Source organism: Talaromyces atroroseus, assembly GCF_001907595.1.
Source record: "Talaromyces atroroseus strain IBT 11181 chromosome Unknown scaffold_8, whole genome shotgun sequence".
Taxonomy (NCBI): Eukaryota; Fungi; Ascomycota; class Eurotiomycetes; order Eurotiales; family Trichocomaceae; genus Talaromyces; species Talaromyces atroroseus.
Genome location: NW_017971440.1, coordinates 397,009 through 410,631, shown reverse-complemented (window position 1 = coordinate 410,631; position 13,623 = coordinate 397,009). Strand labels below are relative to the sequence as shown.

The 13,623-nt window shown below is 48.5% G+C and overlaps 4 protein-coding genes across 4 annotated transcripts, besides 2 other annotated features; 1 reads left to right on the top strand and 3 right to left on the bottom strand.

Moving 5' to 3' along the window:
* Nucleotides 1-1,655: 1,655 nt before the first annotated feature.
* On the bottom strand, nucleotides 1,656-3,790 carry UA08_06095 (hypothetical protein; the record flags this gene model as incomplete). The annotated part of the gene is made up of 2 exons (XM_020268381.1): nucleotides 1,656-2,808; nucleotides 2,904-3,790. 2 exons carry the CDS (start codon nucleotides 3,788-3,790, stop codon nucleotides 1,656-1,658), a joined length of 2,040 nt encoding a protein of 679 aa, XP_020118529.1.
* Nucleotides 3,483-3,562: a repeat region (Identified by RepeatMasker using a combination of RepBase library and repeat library created with RepeatScout).
* Nucleotides 3,791-5,467: 1,677 nt separating the features above from the next.
* Nucleotides 5,468-5,518: a repeat region (Identified by RepeatMasker using a combination of RepBase library and repeat library created with RepeatScout).
* A 2,349-nt stretch (nucleotides 5,519-7,867) lies between these two features.
* Nucleotides 7,868-9,569, bottom strand: UA08_06094 (hypothetical protein; the record flags this gene model as incomplete). Its single annotated transcript, XM_020268380.1, has 4 exons — nucleotides 7,868-8,336; nucleotides 8,741-8,852; nucleotides 8,909-9,451; nucleotides 9,524-9,569. The coding sequence occupies 4 exons, from the start codon at nucleotides 9,567-9,569 to the stop codon at nucleotides 7,868-7,870; spliced, it is 1,170 nt and encodes a 389-aa protein (XP_020118525.1).
* A 460-nt stretch (nucleotides 9,570-10,029) lies between these two features.
* On the bottom strand, nucleotides 10,030-11,271 carry UA08_06093 (hypothetical protein; the record flags this gene model as incomplete). The annotated part of the gene is made up of 4 exons (XM_020268379.1): nucleotides 10,030-10,356; nucleotides 10,410-10,606; nucleotides 10,679-10,946; nucleotides 11,017-11,271. The coding sequence occupies 4 exons, from the start codon at nucleotides 11,269-11,271 to the stop codon at nucleotides 10,030-10,032; spliced, it is 1,047 nt and encodes a 348-aa protein (XP_020118526.1).
* A 694-nt stretch (nucleotides 11,272-11,965) lies between these two features.
* On the top strand, nucleotides 11,966-13,296 carry UA08_06092 (COP9 signalosome complex subunit 4; the record flags this gene model as incomplete). The annotated part of the gene is made up of 2 exons (XM_020268377.1): nucleotides 11,966-13,201; nucleotides 13,267-13,296. 2 exons carry the CDS (start codon nucleotides 11,966-11,968, stop codon nucleotides 13,294-13,296), a joined length of 1,266 nt encoding a protein of 421 aa, XP_020118527.1.
* Between the last annotated feature and the right edge of the window lie 327 nt (nucleotides 13,297-13,623).

The window sequence follows — 13,623 nt, the reverse complement described above, 5'->3', positions numbered from 1 at the left end:
GGGGGGGGGGGGGGAGGTGATGTATTTGTTGTGTTGCGTTTCTTCTTTCTAGTTTGAAAAGATTTTCCCGATAAATAGGTTGATTAATAGATTTAATTACACAGGTATAACTTTCCTCCAATGCAGCACTGAGTATGCAAGCAAGACAACTGTGCACTAAATAGGGTAAGGATACGCTAGTGCCTAACATGGTATAGCGTTGTAATATAGCATATTGCCCTAAATAGTAATACTGACTTATAAGTTATAGGCTCAGTATTATGCGTTTATCAGGCTTTGAGATATATGGTACGAACTAGTCCGTGCTGGTTCTAGAAGAAGCTCAGATGTACCAACATGGTTTAGCGAGGCTACATCAAGCAAACTTGCCTTCAGGGCAAGAATCGAATCCCTGATCGACTTCTCACTTGGCCGTCGTCATGGTTCGAAGTAATATACGAACCCTGCCAATGGAGCTTATGCAAAAGCATCTGAGTTGATTAGACGAGACATCTTAGCTCTGTGACGCCTGGATAATTCCGAGGAACAATCCTAGTGTAATTACTGAATCCCAAGCGTTACCAGAATCAAGCAAGCCTCGAGCATTTACCAGGTTTACACGGAACATTCCATATCAACAATAACGATAGGCAAGTCAATGATCAATAGATTCTCATAGACAGTTAGATATATAGATAGGTAATCAATCATATGCAATTCATATTCACATTCCATCCACATCCTTCATTCAATCATCATCGTCGTCATATCGTAGAAGACGCACAAAGCCAAATGACAGACGAGGGAAATCTCCCCTTCTTCGTTCTGCTATAACAAACACATATACATGAAAACCAGGCCAAAAAAAAAAACAATAAGTACAAAAGATCAAATAAAATCCAAGAATGAAACAAGATAAGATATATAGGAGTGCACAAACTGTCGGTATGTCAAGGGTAAGTGAGGTAAGGAGTCGATTGCTCGAGTTCTTGGTCTTTCTTTTTTTTTTCGGGATCCCTTTTTTTTTTCTGTCTTCTCGCCTCGCTTTCAAGGTGGTGACAGCAAGGATGAGAGAAGAAAAGAAAGGGGGAGGCGAGGGGGGAGGGTTAGTTACATTCCAATAAGAAAAGAAATAAGCAGAACCAAAAAATGTACAAGAATAAAGACAAAGGCAAACAAAACGGGGACCGTTTAAAAAAGACCAAACAAAATGCCATCCATGCTTAGAAACACACACAAAAAAAAAAAAGAAATTCAGACCATAATAAACAAAACATCAAGACGGATTCGCTCGCTCGCTCGCTTCTGTGAATCAAAACGCCAAAGACCAAGAAAGCAGATAAACAACGCTCGCTAAAGTGCAGATTCAAAAAAAAAAAAAAATTCCTTATTGCAAACAGAAGACCCCAAAAAGAGTTATCATGGAAGATTCATAATCATAATCCATTCAACATGAACAAAGGAAAGAGAGGAAAATGGGTTGAGGTGGAAGGCGTCGAGCCACCAGCTATTCTTTTGTAAAGCGTGCCGTCCGCTTTGATTGATCGATTGATTGGTGAGAAAGTGAAGAAGGATGTCAATGATTTGAGCGAGAAAAGAGAAAAAGACTAGGCCAGCCGAGTCTTGTTCTTTTATTTCACCCGACGTCAATCATTGAGAGCAGAAGAAGAATAGCTTTACTTGGAAGCAGCACCGCATTCTCGGACCATTCGCTGGAAATCGCGCACCACTTTCTCTGGAACTCGATCCCACATCAAAGACCGCGAGTAGACATCCGACATTCTGCCGTCTACACCGAGAGGTCCCTTTTGTGCGCCGTTGTGGTTGCTGTTGCGCATCGCTGCAAAGGCCTGCTGTAGATTGGATGGCTGTTGAGGAGGCTTGAAGTCCATGCTGTCGTCTTCTTGGAAGGTGGTCAACGCATTGTATTGTCCTGGGTTGAGTGCAAACACTTGCTCGTTCTCCTGCTGTTTGCTGGGAAGCGCCAGATTGTTGTGCAGTTCGTCCAGGGCGGAAGACGGCGCGACATTCGCGATTCCTCCGGAGCTCATGCGGGCCATTTCAGCACCGGAGATGGTTGCAGGGAGGTGAGAGGCGACGCCGTGAGCAGAAGAAGCTGCGGCAGATGGAGTTGCCATGTCAGCGGGAGCAGAGGCAAGGACAGCTTTGAGGACATTCGCAGACTCGGCGCGGTATTCGTCCGAGAGCTTGGGGAGAGCAGCGGGAGAAGATAGCGAAGTGCTATTGGACGCAATGAACGCTCCAAAGAGGAGACACATGTAGAACGCATTCCAACTGAATGGATATTCGCTGTTCTGATTGTTGAAGACCTTCTCGACCTTTTCAGTCTTGACCTGAACGAGCATGTTATTATCATTGCCGTTAGCAACTGACGCAGCCATAGGCTCGGCCTCGAGAGAGATGTTGTTGACCAGCGAAAAGTCCTCCCACGGAGTATTTTCCATGGTAATATTTTCAAAGTCTCCAAACTCGTTTGTGAAGGTTGCTGAATGCGCGTTCGCTGTCGGCTTCAACTGGTGCTCCATCTTCTCCATGGTCTCGCGGAGAATGTTGTTCTTCTTGCGCAGTTCTGCAGTCTCCAGGGTGTGGGAACGAATGAGCTCGTCCTTTTCCATGTGGAGGGCTTCGATGTACTGCTGGAACTGTTGTTGCGTAGTCAACCATTCCCCTTTTTCTCGAAGCAGCTCGGCCTCGCGAAGCTTCATGCTGTGCAGGGCTTCCTCGAGATCGTTTATCACGGTGGTAAACTGCTTCTTCTCTTCTTCCAGCTTCTCGGTATGAAGCTTTTTTCGCTGACGAGAGTCGAGTCTGTTTTGGTCAGATGGTTTTCTAAACCAGAAAGGGGGAGAGAAAAAAAAAACAAAAAGGAGTTGGGGGGGGGGGTGGGGGGGAAGGGTACATACGCTGCTTGCCTATTCCGAAGGAGGCGCTTCTGCTGCTTGAGTTCCTTAATCTCTTCCTCATTGGTCGACTGAGCAATCAATTGATCGATGTTGCTAAGCGTGCGCTCGGCAGGGATCTCAAACCTCGCATTCTTCTTGCGAATGCCATCACGGCGCAGATGGAAATTCGAATCGGTACGATATGTCGGACTCCGCGCTGGTCGTCCGTCCACCATATCGCCGGATTGCATCCACCCTTGACTTGACTGCGGAGACATGGCCACGCTGCCGGGGGCACCAAACATGTTGCCTCTATAGGACATTTGACCAAAGTTGATGGCAGAGACTGGGCCGACGGCGCCGCCAGAAAAGGCACCGGCAGAACTGGCGTCGTAGTCCTGCGAGAACTGGTCGTATACAGGGGTTGGCGTACATGAGCCGGAGCCCCGGGACATGGGCCAGGCAGTCTGCTGCGTGTAGGTGGCGTTGGTGTGCGCAGTGTCTAATCGTATGAATTGATTGCTCGAGTCATACATGGTAGCTGTTGATGCAACATGCGAATCTTGCTGGGAATGAGGGTGCGGAGCCGTGGCATGTGATTGATGTTGTTGTTGCGGTTGCTGCTGCTGCTGCTGCTGTTGTTGTTGTGACTGCTGCTGCTGTGCTTGCTGTGTCTGCTGTGAGGCAAAGTCACCCCATACTTGCTCTCGGTAGGTGAGAGCGTCTGTATGTTGCTGATCATACGACGGCCGTCGAGGATCGGAAATGGCCGCGACGTCCGAGCCGGCGTCCAGAATCTTGTCATCCAACACGCTCATCTCATCTTCTTCGGAGAAGGCGGGCTTTGTCTCCAATGCCGACGGCGATTGTTGATAGAATTCAAAGGGCTGCTGTGCAAATCGGGCCATCATAACGTATGCTCGGGAGGAGGAATCGGGAAGGAGAATATGGACAGCAGCGGAGAGGAAAAAACGAGGGCGAGGATTAGAAGAGAATAAACGATATGAAGAAGAAGAGGAGGAGGATGTATGACGAGTGTGAGAGCGAAGTTTTTGTGCGTGTAGAGGAAAGAAGTCGAAGAGGCGGTGAGGGTTGACTGATTGGTGCGGGGAGTGGGACAGGCACGCGCACAGCGAGGACAAGGAGAAGAAGATGACGAAGAAGAAGAGGAAGAAGAAGAAAAGAGTAGAGAAGAGGATAAAATCTCACAGAGGTCTATCTATCCACAGACCCCTCTGAACAAGCTGTATGTATGCAGTTGGATTGCTGAGGACTGACCGCGGAGGGAACAGAACGCATCTGATATATAGTAGACAGACAGACAGACGTTTGGGCCCAAACACACACTGACTGATAGACACCAGCGACTCGCGGGGACACAGCACCGACCGATCAGGTAGAAGTTTGGGATTTTGCAGGAGCAGCGAGAGGGATCATGCTATTCGCCAGCGCAGTGACTAAGACGAGAGCCACTTGCAACGGCCACAGAGGGAGACGACGGCGGTCTGTGGGAGCCAAAAGCGAGGCGACTCCCTCTCAATCTTCCGAGTTTGGCGGCGCGCTGGTCATTGGATGCTTCGCCTTCGTTTTGGGCAGACGTGCAGCAGCGTATCGGCTCTTACGCGGTGGCCATTCTTACCGACCATCAGCCTGCACCGAGAGCCGCTGGCCAGTCAATGCCGCGGGCCTGCTGGTAATGCCCATACGCACGGCGAATACCGCTCTAGCTACAGTTGGACCTGGCACTGCTTCTCGCTTCTGCTAAGCGCTCTCGCTGATAGTTAGCCCTGAATCGTGCTGCCTAATGATACATCCTAACTATAGTCGCAGCAAATGATCGTGCGTAGAGGGCCTTTCGAACTTGTGCTCGCTCGCGCCGTGCCCGTTAGGCTCCCAAAAAGGAACAGAGCAAGATTCAACTGAGAGAAAGGGTTCTAGACTTGGGCATGATCTCTCTGGAGCCCTCGTCTTGTCGCTCATCCCCCGTTGCAGCATGACACACTATATACGGATTCGCGGTTGGCTTTCTAGTTACTGGCTGACGTATTGTCTCTACTGATGTTCAAAATACTCAACAGTCAACGCCTTATCGCGATCCGAGGTTCTGGATAACACGCCCCGCCATATTCGTCCAAAGCATCGCGGTGTTATTGCATTCGGCTACGGCATACAGTCAAGCAAACTGATTAGCACTGCGGTAACTGACAGGACAGTGTGACCGGACAATATCCGTGTGAATGTCTCTTTTCTTTCAGTATTCTCAGCATGTCTGCTGATATTCCTCCGGAAGCAACGAGTGACCTTGAGAATGTGTACCCGCGACTTAGGCCCGTGGATGAGAGTCGTTTAGGTCCAATCATCCACACAGCGAGGCCATGCTATTGGGCGATCCCATAGGCCAGAGATAGTTAGTTACCTGACTAAGCGGTAGTGACGGCGTTAGCAGCTTATTAGTCGCATCATGGTGTATGGCATGATTGGACACGAGACGTTGCTGTTTTAGCGGGAGACTTTTAGTAGATTTTTGCAAAACAGTTGATCAGAGACCGTTCCCTACTCTGTGATACTTACTCCTCGTCACCGATGCACAGAATGCAGAGCAAAGCAAAGCAATGCAAAGCAAAGCAAAGCAAAACCATGGATCAGGCGAAGGGCCGGCCCGCTGAGGGCCGAGCGGGGAATGCCCCGCTGCGCTCGCTGCGTGGCCAATGAGTTCTGCTTCCTCCGTACTGGCAAGTACATCGTGATACGACCCCTCCGAGGACATCGCCAATTGAAACGGCCGGGGTGGACCAGATCTAAATCTCACACATCGATTCTTTCTTGCCGTATTTGGTCTACAACGACTGGCTCTTAAGGCACATCACTTACAATATGTACTACATAGAGAAAGCATGCATCACCCGAATTCTCCGGCTCCTCGTCAATAGGGAAGGTAAATCCCCAACGAACGGTACCAGAAAATGAAAGTCTGACCGTCTCGTTGGGACACAAACAAACAACCATCAGCATCCATTCATTACCTTATCCACGCTAGTTCCTGTTCGACCAGAACTTCCCCTCCAATCCAACCGCTTTCCTCAGGTGTCTCTCTCGGTCTGATTCCTAGGTAAGGCATGATTATTTCTGCAGTGAGGCAAGAACGACAAGACAGTTAGGCGTTCATGGATCCCACCACCCCCCTTCTCCAAGATTCAGGGTCTGGTTTTCTTTTCCTTGTCTCGAATAGGATCTGATCCTGGAAATTGAGTCGGGCTAAGATAAGCCCTAGTTTTAGTTCTTCTATCATACATATCCTCCGAAGCCACAGTGTCCGAGTGTCATGATACAACCCTATTCCATTCAACTCGAGTTTCTCACACCATGGAACCAAAAAAATACACTCTAGAGTAACCAAGACAAATGACTATCACCCACGTCACTTGCCCTTTCGACGACGGAATGCGCACCGGCGCATCCGCGGATTTGAATCTGAACCGTTTCACGGCAGTGGATCACTTTGAAAATCCTTTGCGGTGGATGCGATCAAGAAGAGCGCGGACGACTGTGTCTTGGATATACGCGGATCATTCACAGACGGCGAGCTTCAATTCAGTCTTACTACCTACGTAATATTATGGCCTATTTAGGTACGAGCAACAAGAATCCATGCCATGCCATTCAACACGTAGGTACCCTGATATCAAAGCACGAATCATCCAGTATAAATTATGCAACCAACGCGTGTTTATCTCTTCAGTTATTTACTTAATAGACCTTTAATATGATTCAAAAAATTAAGCATGGCCTACCATCCAACGAACTGGGGCTAGGTGGATATTTGGTATGTTGTCTGTCGTAATCTGGAATCCTGCCCAATTAAGTAGTGGTTGACCGCCAAAATGACTCACCTTGTTTTTTTTTTTTTTTTCCCTCGCACGCGTGAAGCGAATGCCCTTTTTCTTTTGGCAGTACTTGATATTTACTCATTTCGAGGATTTTGTTCACTATACTCGTATATATGCGTCTTGCCTAAGTGAAGAAAGGTAGCCCTACCCAGGCAACCCTTCTCCAATTTCATGTAGCATACATATATACAACCACTACAACATACGATCACTATACCTTACAGTGTACGCACATGCTATCTACAGTTCCTCGTAGTACCTAGGTAATACTCACGACCAACAAAAACAAAACCAACGCATCTCAGCGACTCCATAACGATAATTCATCCATCAATCCACCCCTTCCAAAACCGGAAATCTCTCCCACCCCTCTCCGATCATGATATGATATCATGCTATTTCATATCATCGCATCCCATCATCAAACCACGCAATGCAATCAACCTCAACTCAAATTCCGAAACAAATACTACCATGAACAACATCCAACAAACTGCCGACAGACAAGTATACCTGCGCCCCACTTTAAGGTATACGCCCGTGGACGTCGTGGACGCATATTGTACCTACGTACCTGTTTCGGCTGCTCTCTTGTAGTAGTATCCGGTCTAGTCAGGTACCAGGTCGCTACGTGGGTGATGCATTCGGCCTGATTAGGATAGACATACGTAGATAGCTAGTTAACTAGGTAGCTGGGTGTGAGTCATAGTCAGAAGAAAGAGGGGGAGGGGAAGGGGAGGGAACTGTCTTCCCAGGGAGACTTTAGGATTCAAGTCTTGAGAGTTATGCAAGATAATCCATGAATGCAAAATATGGAATTTTCATTAAAGTAATCCTCCTATTATGTATGTAGTTGCAAATGAAGGTACAGTATAGCTCAGCTCAACCCCGATAGGTTCAGGGTAGAAAAGGGTATCGGTATCTGAAATGAATAGAAGAGAAGAATGAACGCCCAAGAATTCCCAAGATCACTGCACAATAAACACCATAATGGCTGCATAGCTGTATGGCTGTATGGATGATGATGATATCTACGTCTCTAATCCTGTCACTGTACAAGTTGGTTAGTATTCAAGAAAAGGAGGCGTCAGGCGGGCCTCAAAAATGGACAAAGTCCTGCTGCCCCGACAGTTCTTTATCGTCAGTACCGCCTTCAATAAACTCGACCATGGGCTCATCATCGTCCGAGTCAAGCTCGTCAGAATCGACATCGTCCGAGTCGATTTCATCATACTCTTCTTCTTCTTCACTAGACACATCCTCTTCGTCTGCGTCGCCCTCAGCAAGAGCCATCCCTGACTTAGTAGTGGTGGCAGCAGCAGCTTTGCGAATTTGCCCTGCGCGATCAATATGTGGCAAGGTGCATTTCTTTTTCTTGCAGCTTCCAGTGTTGGCATAGTCAGGGCATTCGTAGACATGGCGGTCTGGGCAATTTTCGCCCTTTTCACAATACCCCAATATTCCAAATGCACGGCAGACAGGTGCTCCAGGCGTGACGCGGACATGGGTATAGCGACATTCAGGATTTGAGCAGCGACCTCGCAGAAAATGGACACAAACAGGGGATCTATGGGGTGAGGGCACATGCGACAAATCGCAGCTGTCACCCAGATGGCATTTACCAGTTTGGAGAAACTCCTTGCAAATTGCCACCTTATTCGCATCGTGAACGTATGGACACGCGGGTCCTTTGTAACAAGATCCTAGATGAGAGGCAAGATAACATTGTCAGTAAACCAAACCCAACAAGACCAGTATAATTCCATGAAAAGTATCCCCCAACAGCTTGGGCATTGGAGAGAGGGCAAAAAAAAAGATTTCCGTAAATGTAGTGCTCGGAAGAGGAGAGAATCGGTACCCGTTCGAGAGAATCGCTTGCATAATTCATCTTTCTTTTTTATTTTGTTCGGTTTCCTATATGTAGTTTGAGTCGTAGTGCAACTGAGAGCCATGCTTCCACCCATTACACACCTTTTAGCCACCACGGCGCCCAAACGGTGAAGGTTGCCTTTCTTGCTGCGAACAAACGTCACGCCACCGACGACAACTTTCTTAGGCGTAGCATTTGCGTTTTTGGGATTGTCTATAATATGTAAGCCACTTTTGCCCGTAAATAAGATGAGGTATGAAAATGCGCACTCGATTGTCTGATCAGTTTGCTCCCACCTCGCACAACCTGGAAAGGTGCATCGTGTATGTAGATCTGATATGAAGAGGGCTGATTCGTAACAGCATCACGCCCAGGAATGTGGGAGGTAGGCGCACTGCGAACCCCCTGGGCATATCGCATGACTTTGGCCTCTTCAGCCTGGGCCCTTTTCTCGCGCTTTGTTTTCTCGGTCTCAGCAATAGCCCTGGTTCGCGCTTGTGCTTCCTTGTCGTAGATGGACGAGTTGATTAGCTGCATATGACGATCACGCTTAGCGACCCAGCCATTAGAACCTGGCGGTGGCGTAACGGTTTCTGTCGCATCGGACAGAGCAGGCGTTTTGGATGCATCCGACGAAGATGCTGCCGAGTTGTTGTTGAGAATCAATGTACGATTCCTATGCGATACTGGACGCCGCTGAGAGCCCCTGGCACGGTACGGAGCCCATCCAGCACGAGGATGGCGGGCGTTGTAGCTTGTGGACGCAGGGGACTGGCTCTGTAGTCGCTGGTTCTTGTGTTGGTTGATTTGGCCTGGGGAGCGCGTCAAAAACGGTGAGTTCTACAAAGTTGTGTTGCATCAAATGGTCAGTAATAACGACTTACCAGCCAGCTGGCCAATTTTCGCTAGGAGCTCTTGCTCTTCCGTCATCATGGGCGGGCGGACGGACGTACTGGTGATAGAGCGGTTTGATGCGGGAAACTTGGGATGCGTTGAGAAAAAGATGCCGCCACTCTTTGAATGATGTCACGTGCCGACGTCGAGAAATGGAACAACCTCGAATTTCCTTCAGATTTCGCCAGAAATATAGCTACAAGTTTGAAATTTATAATTATTACAGGACGAAGCAAATATTGCTCGTCGAAAATCAAGTATTTTGTTGGAGACTGACCCCATCAAACCAAACCTCATGCCGAGTAGCAGCAAGAAGATGGTAAAATTAACCAAGTCCATATTAATCAATGGATGATATTGTATAGTACAGAAAGCCTTTGCTCTGGCCGAGGCCCAGAAATATGATAGAATCTTTGCAATCATAAAACACCAAATGACAAGTATCAAAACGCCTCCCCTCCATGCATTACACGAAAGAAAAAAAAAAAAAAGGAAATCAAACATTCTCAAATTGCACATCGTCAATATCCGAGCCGGCTGCGTTCTCTTCTTCTGCAAGAATCGCATTTGCATAGTTCGTCTCTCTAGCTTCCGGCTTTAGCTCCCACGTCATGGCGAAATCCCCAGTCCTCACGAGATGGGCGACCATTTCCAGTGTCTCCTTGAGATACTGCTCAGGCTGGTTTGTCCTAGCTTTGATATCGGCGAATTTCCAGTGAGAGTACTCGCGAAACAATCCAAAGATCTCGTCCAAAAGTACGTTTCGTTCGCGACGGGTGGCCTTGTTCTCTTGAGCACGAGGCTTTGGCTGCTTGGCTTGTTGCTGCTGAATATTAGCAATGTAAACTCTACCCCCAATACCGAATAAAACTTTACCACAAAACCGCCTATGTTTCCGGCCGCAACTTCTCTGACGTTAGGTCCCTTGTGCTGTCTGAGGTCGATGAGTTGGACCTTTTCTCTTGGCTCCAGCGCCTTGAAGGCCTTGGCTTCAGATATACGCTGGTATTCGGCATTCTCGACTGGCATGCAGTTAAACTCGTCGGCGACTTTCCCGACGAGGGCCGTTTGCTCTATTTCAACTTAGCCGTTATTCTGATAGCACAACTGACAACTGACTTGGAAAGAAAAGGGGGGCAACGTACTGGGTATGGTCTTTCGAACATAAGGCTCCCATTTCCTCTTTGTCGCCTTCTTTCGCGCCTCCCGCTTCATAGACTCGTAAAGCATGGAACGCGTCTCGCCAAACATCTCATCAATTTTATTCTTATGGCCCGGCAAGTCCTTTTCGCTGAAGATAAAACTATTCTGAACGGCAAATGAGCCGCTTTTGGGATCCACATTCTGTCTTTGGAGGAGATAATCTTTGGGGATATCTTGACTGGCTGGGGTACCATTTAAACGCAAACTGATCTGTCGGAAAGAGCGTGGTGTTAGAAAGCGAAACATCAAACATGATCCTATCACTCAGACCTAGACATACTCTTTTGATGTCATGAGGCTCGCCTTCGACTCTGACGGTGCCGATCTGAATTTCCTCGTCGTCGTCCAGCTGTGACCAATGTTTCCACAAGTCTGCCGGAATCCTTGTTAACCACACATTTTGGCCTGCTTGTGCAAAGTCCAGGTCTCCGGTATCTTCGTAAATGTCCTCGTCTGACAAAAGACCCTCTTTGCTGTCTGGGTCGGGTTTGATGAAGGTCGGAACTCCTGGCTCTTGCTTGATGGGAGCGGCCATGCTGTCGCACGAAGCTGTGGATGATACTTAGCAAGAAGGGGGAATGGGCGACAGGATCAAATTGGTTGTCGTGCGACCGAGCAGCGAGATATCCGTGAGAGAGTTGGTAACATCAAGTCGTGGAGGCGATAGAGTTGCTGGTGGGGAGCACTTCCGCGGGCGGTGAACCAAGGCTATGCAAGCCACGCTAGCTAATGCTAGAGCTGCGCCCTCTGGCTTCTACGGGTGTAGGATTAGATAGTAGTTAAATTATGACTGAACAATTGAATCTGAAGCTCTGTTAAGTAAGTACTTCGAAATCTGGTGGTGGAATAGTAAAGCTGGGTACGTTGTGCTCTCCGATATTGCCCCGAACTTAGGCTGTTTTTTTTCCCTTCCTGTAGTATAAAAAACACGCGAGTCAGTCAGGAAATACTCTCTCTCGACCAATTATCAAAACAGTCTTGCCTTTTCTGCTTTGCGGTATCAAGCCACCTTGTTGGATTTTGATCTTCCTGCAATTGCGGAGATTTAGAGCCTTATCGATAAGTGAGAGCGTCATCCGCCGCCAAACCCACCACAACCGCAACCGCAACCAGACACCAACACCAAACACAACACAACGAGCCGCCTACAACTCCTCACTATTACATCTCTATCGATCTCCAGGACACGATTTTGCCTGCCCCAAGACTGCTCTTTTGGCTGTCCTTATATGGCTTCTCAGAAAGTCGCCTCCGCTCTGGCGGCGATCGAAGCATCAAGCAGCCAACAGGCAAAATCACAGCTCTACAACGAACTCCTGGCCAAAGTCGTCTCGAGCTCATCAGGCCACGAGCTTTCGCAAGACCTGATATACTATCTTGACTCGATCCTCAGCGAGAATGTCAGCATTGTCGCCGCACGCCCTCTCCTCGATTCCTTTATCACCGTGCTCCGCGATCTCCCTCCCGCCATCAAAATCAAAGTCGGCCAACACGCAGTAACGCTTCTCCAATCTCGTTCCGCATCCGTCGAGGAACAAGATTCAAATATCCGCGAAATACTGGCAGACGCGTACGAGGCAGAGGAAGAGTATAGTGCCGCCGCACGCGTGCTACATGGCATTCACCTCGACAGTTCTCAACGGCTTATCACCGACGCGGCGAAGACACGGATGTGGATTCGAATACTTAGGCTGTACCTGGAAGAAGACGACACCACAAACGCGGAGTCCTTTCTCAACCGAATCAAGAATTTACCGAGCAAGATTGAGGACCCGGAGTTGAAATTGCACTTTCAGCTCTCGCAAGCCCGCATTCTCGATGCTCGTCGCCGTTTCTTGGACGCTAGTCAGGAATACTTTAATGTCAGCTTAGCGTCCGGTGTGGACGAGAGCGATCGACTTCAAGCTCTTTCCGCCGCAATCATCTGCGCCGTGCTCGCACCAGCGGGCCCGCAGCGCTCGCGTACGTTGGCACGACTTTACAAGGATGACCGCGCAACCTCTGTTGAGGTCTTTTCTATCCTGGAGAAAATGCATCTAGACCGGTTGTTGACACCTGAGGAGGTAAGCGCCTTCTCGCAAAAATTACAGCCGCACCAACTTGCGAAAACCGCCGACGGATCGACGGTGTTGGATAAAGCGGTTATTGAGCACAATCTTGTGGCGGCCAGCAGGCTCTACGAGAATATAAAGACCGACGCTCTTGGGGCGATCCTGGCCCTGAAAGATTCTAGCGATGCCTCGGCAGGCGAGAAGGCAGAGGATTACGCCGCTCGGATGGTGGAACAAGGTCGTTTGAAGGGCAGCATTGATCAGATCGATGGTATTATCTACTTCGACTCGGATATATCGGGGGTTGGGAATACGGGGACCATGGGAAGGAATATACGGCTTTGGGATGCAGGCGTTGAGACGATTGCAGAGGATGTTGAGAGGGTTGCTGCTAGTGTGGCAGATGCTTTCCCTGTAAGTCTGGTTGCGATATTTTTCTCTTTTGATTCCTGGGCTAACTTCGGATCCTTCTTCTTCAGGAGCTTGCCACTTCTCAGATGGTGCACTGAATACACTCCGAGTTCCCATAGATATCAACAAAGTGTCAGCGCAAGCAAGCTAAAAATCTCCCATTAATGAAGACTTGATCCCTGGCTCTATAAGATAGGCATGCCAAAACAAAGCTCCATACTATGGATCCATGTTCCTAGTGCTGCTTCTGCTTTCATTTCCAATGTCGAGAGGATCCAATAGCCGACTACAATTACGCCTGACAATCCACATTTTCCACACAAAAATTCAGCTCGATGATTATCACCTTCAGTCCAGCATTTCACTGCACGCCGTCCATCCCTAACGAGATGCCCAGCGATCCCGCATCTGTAGTGTATGTAGAG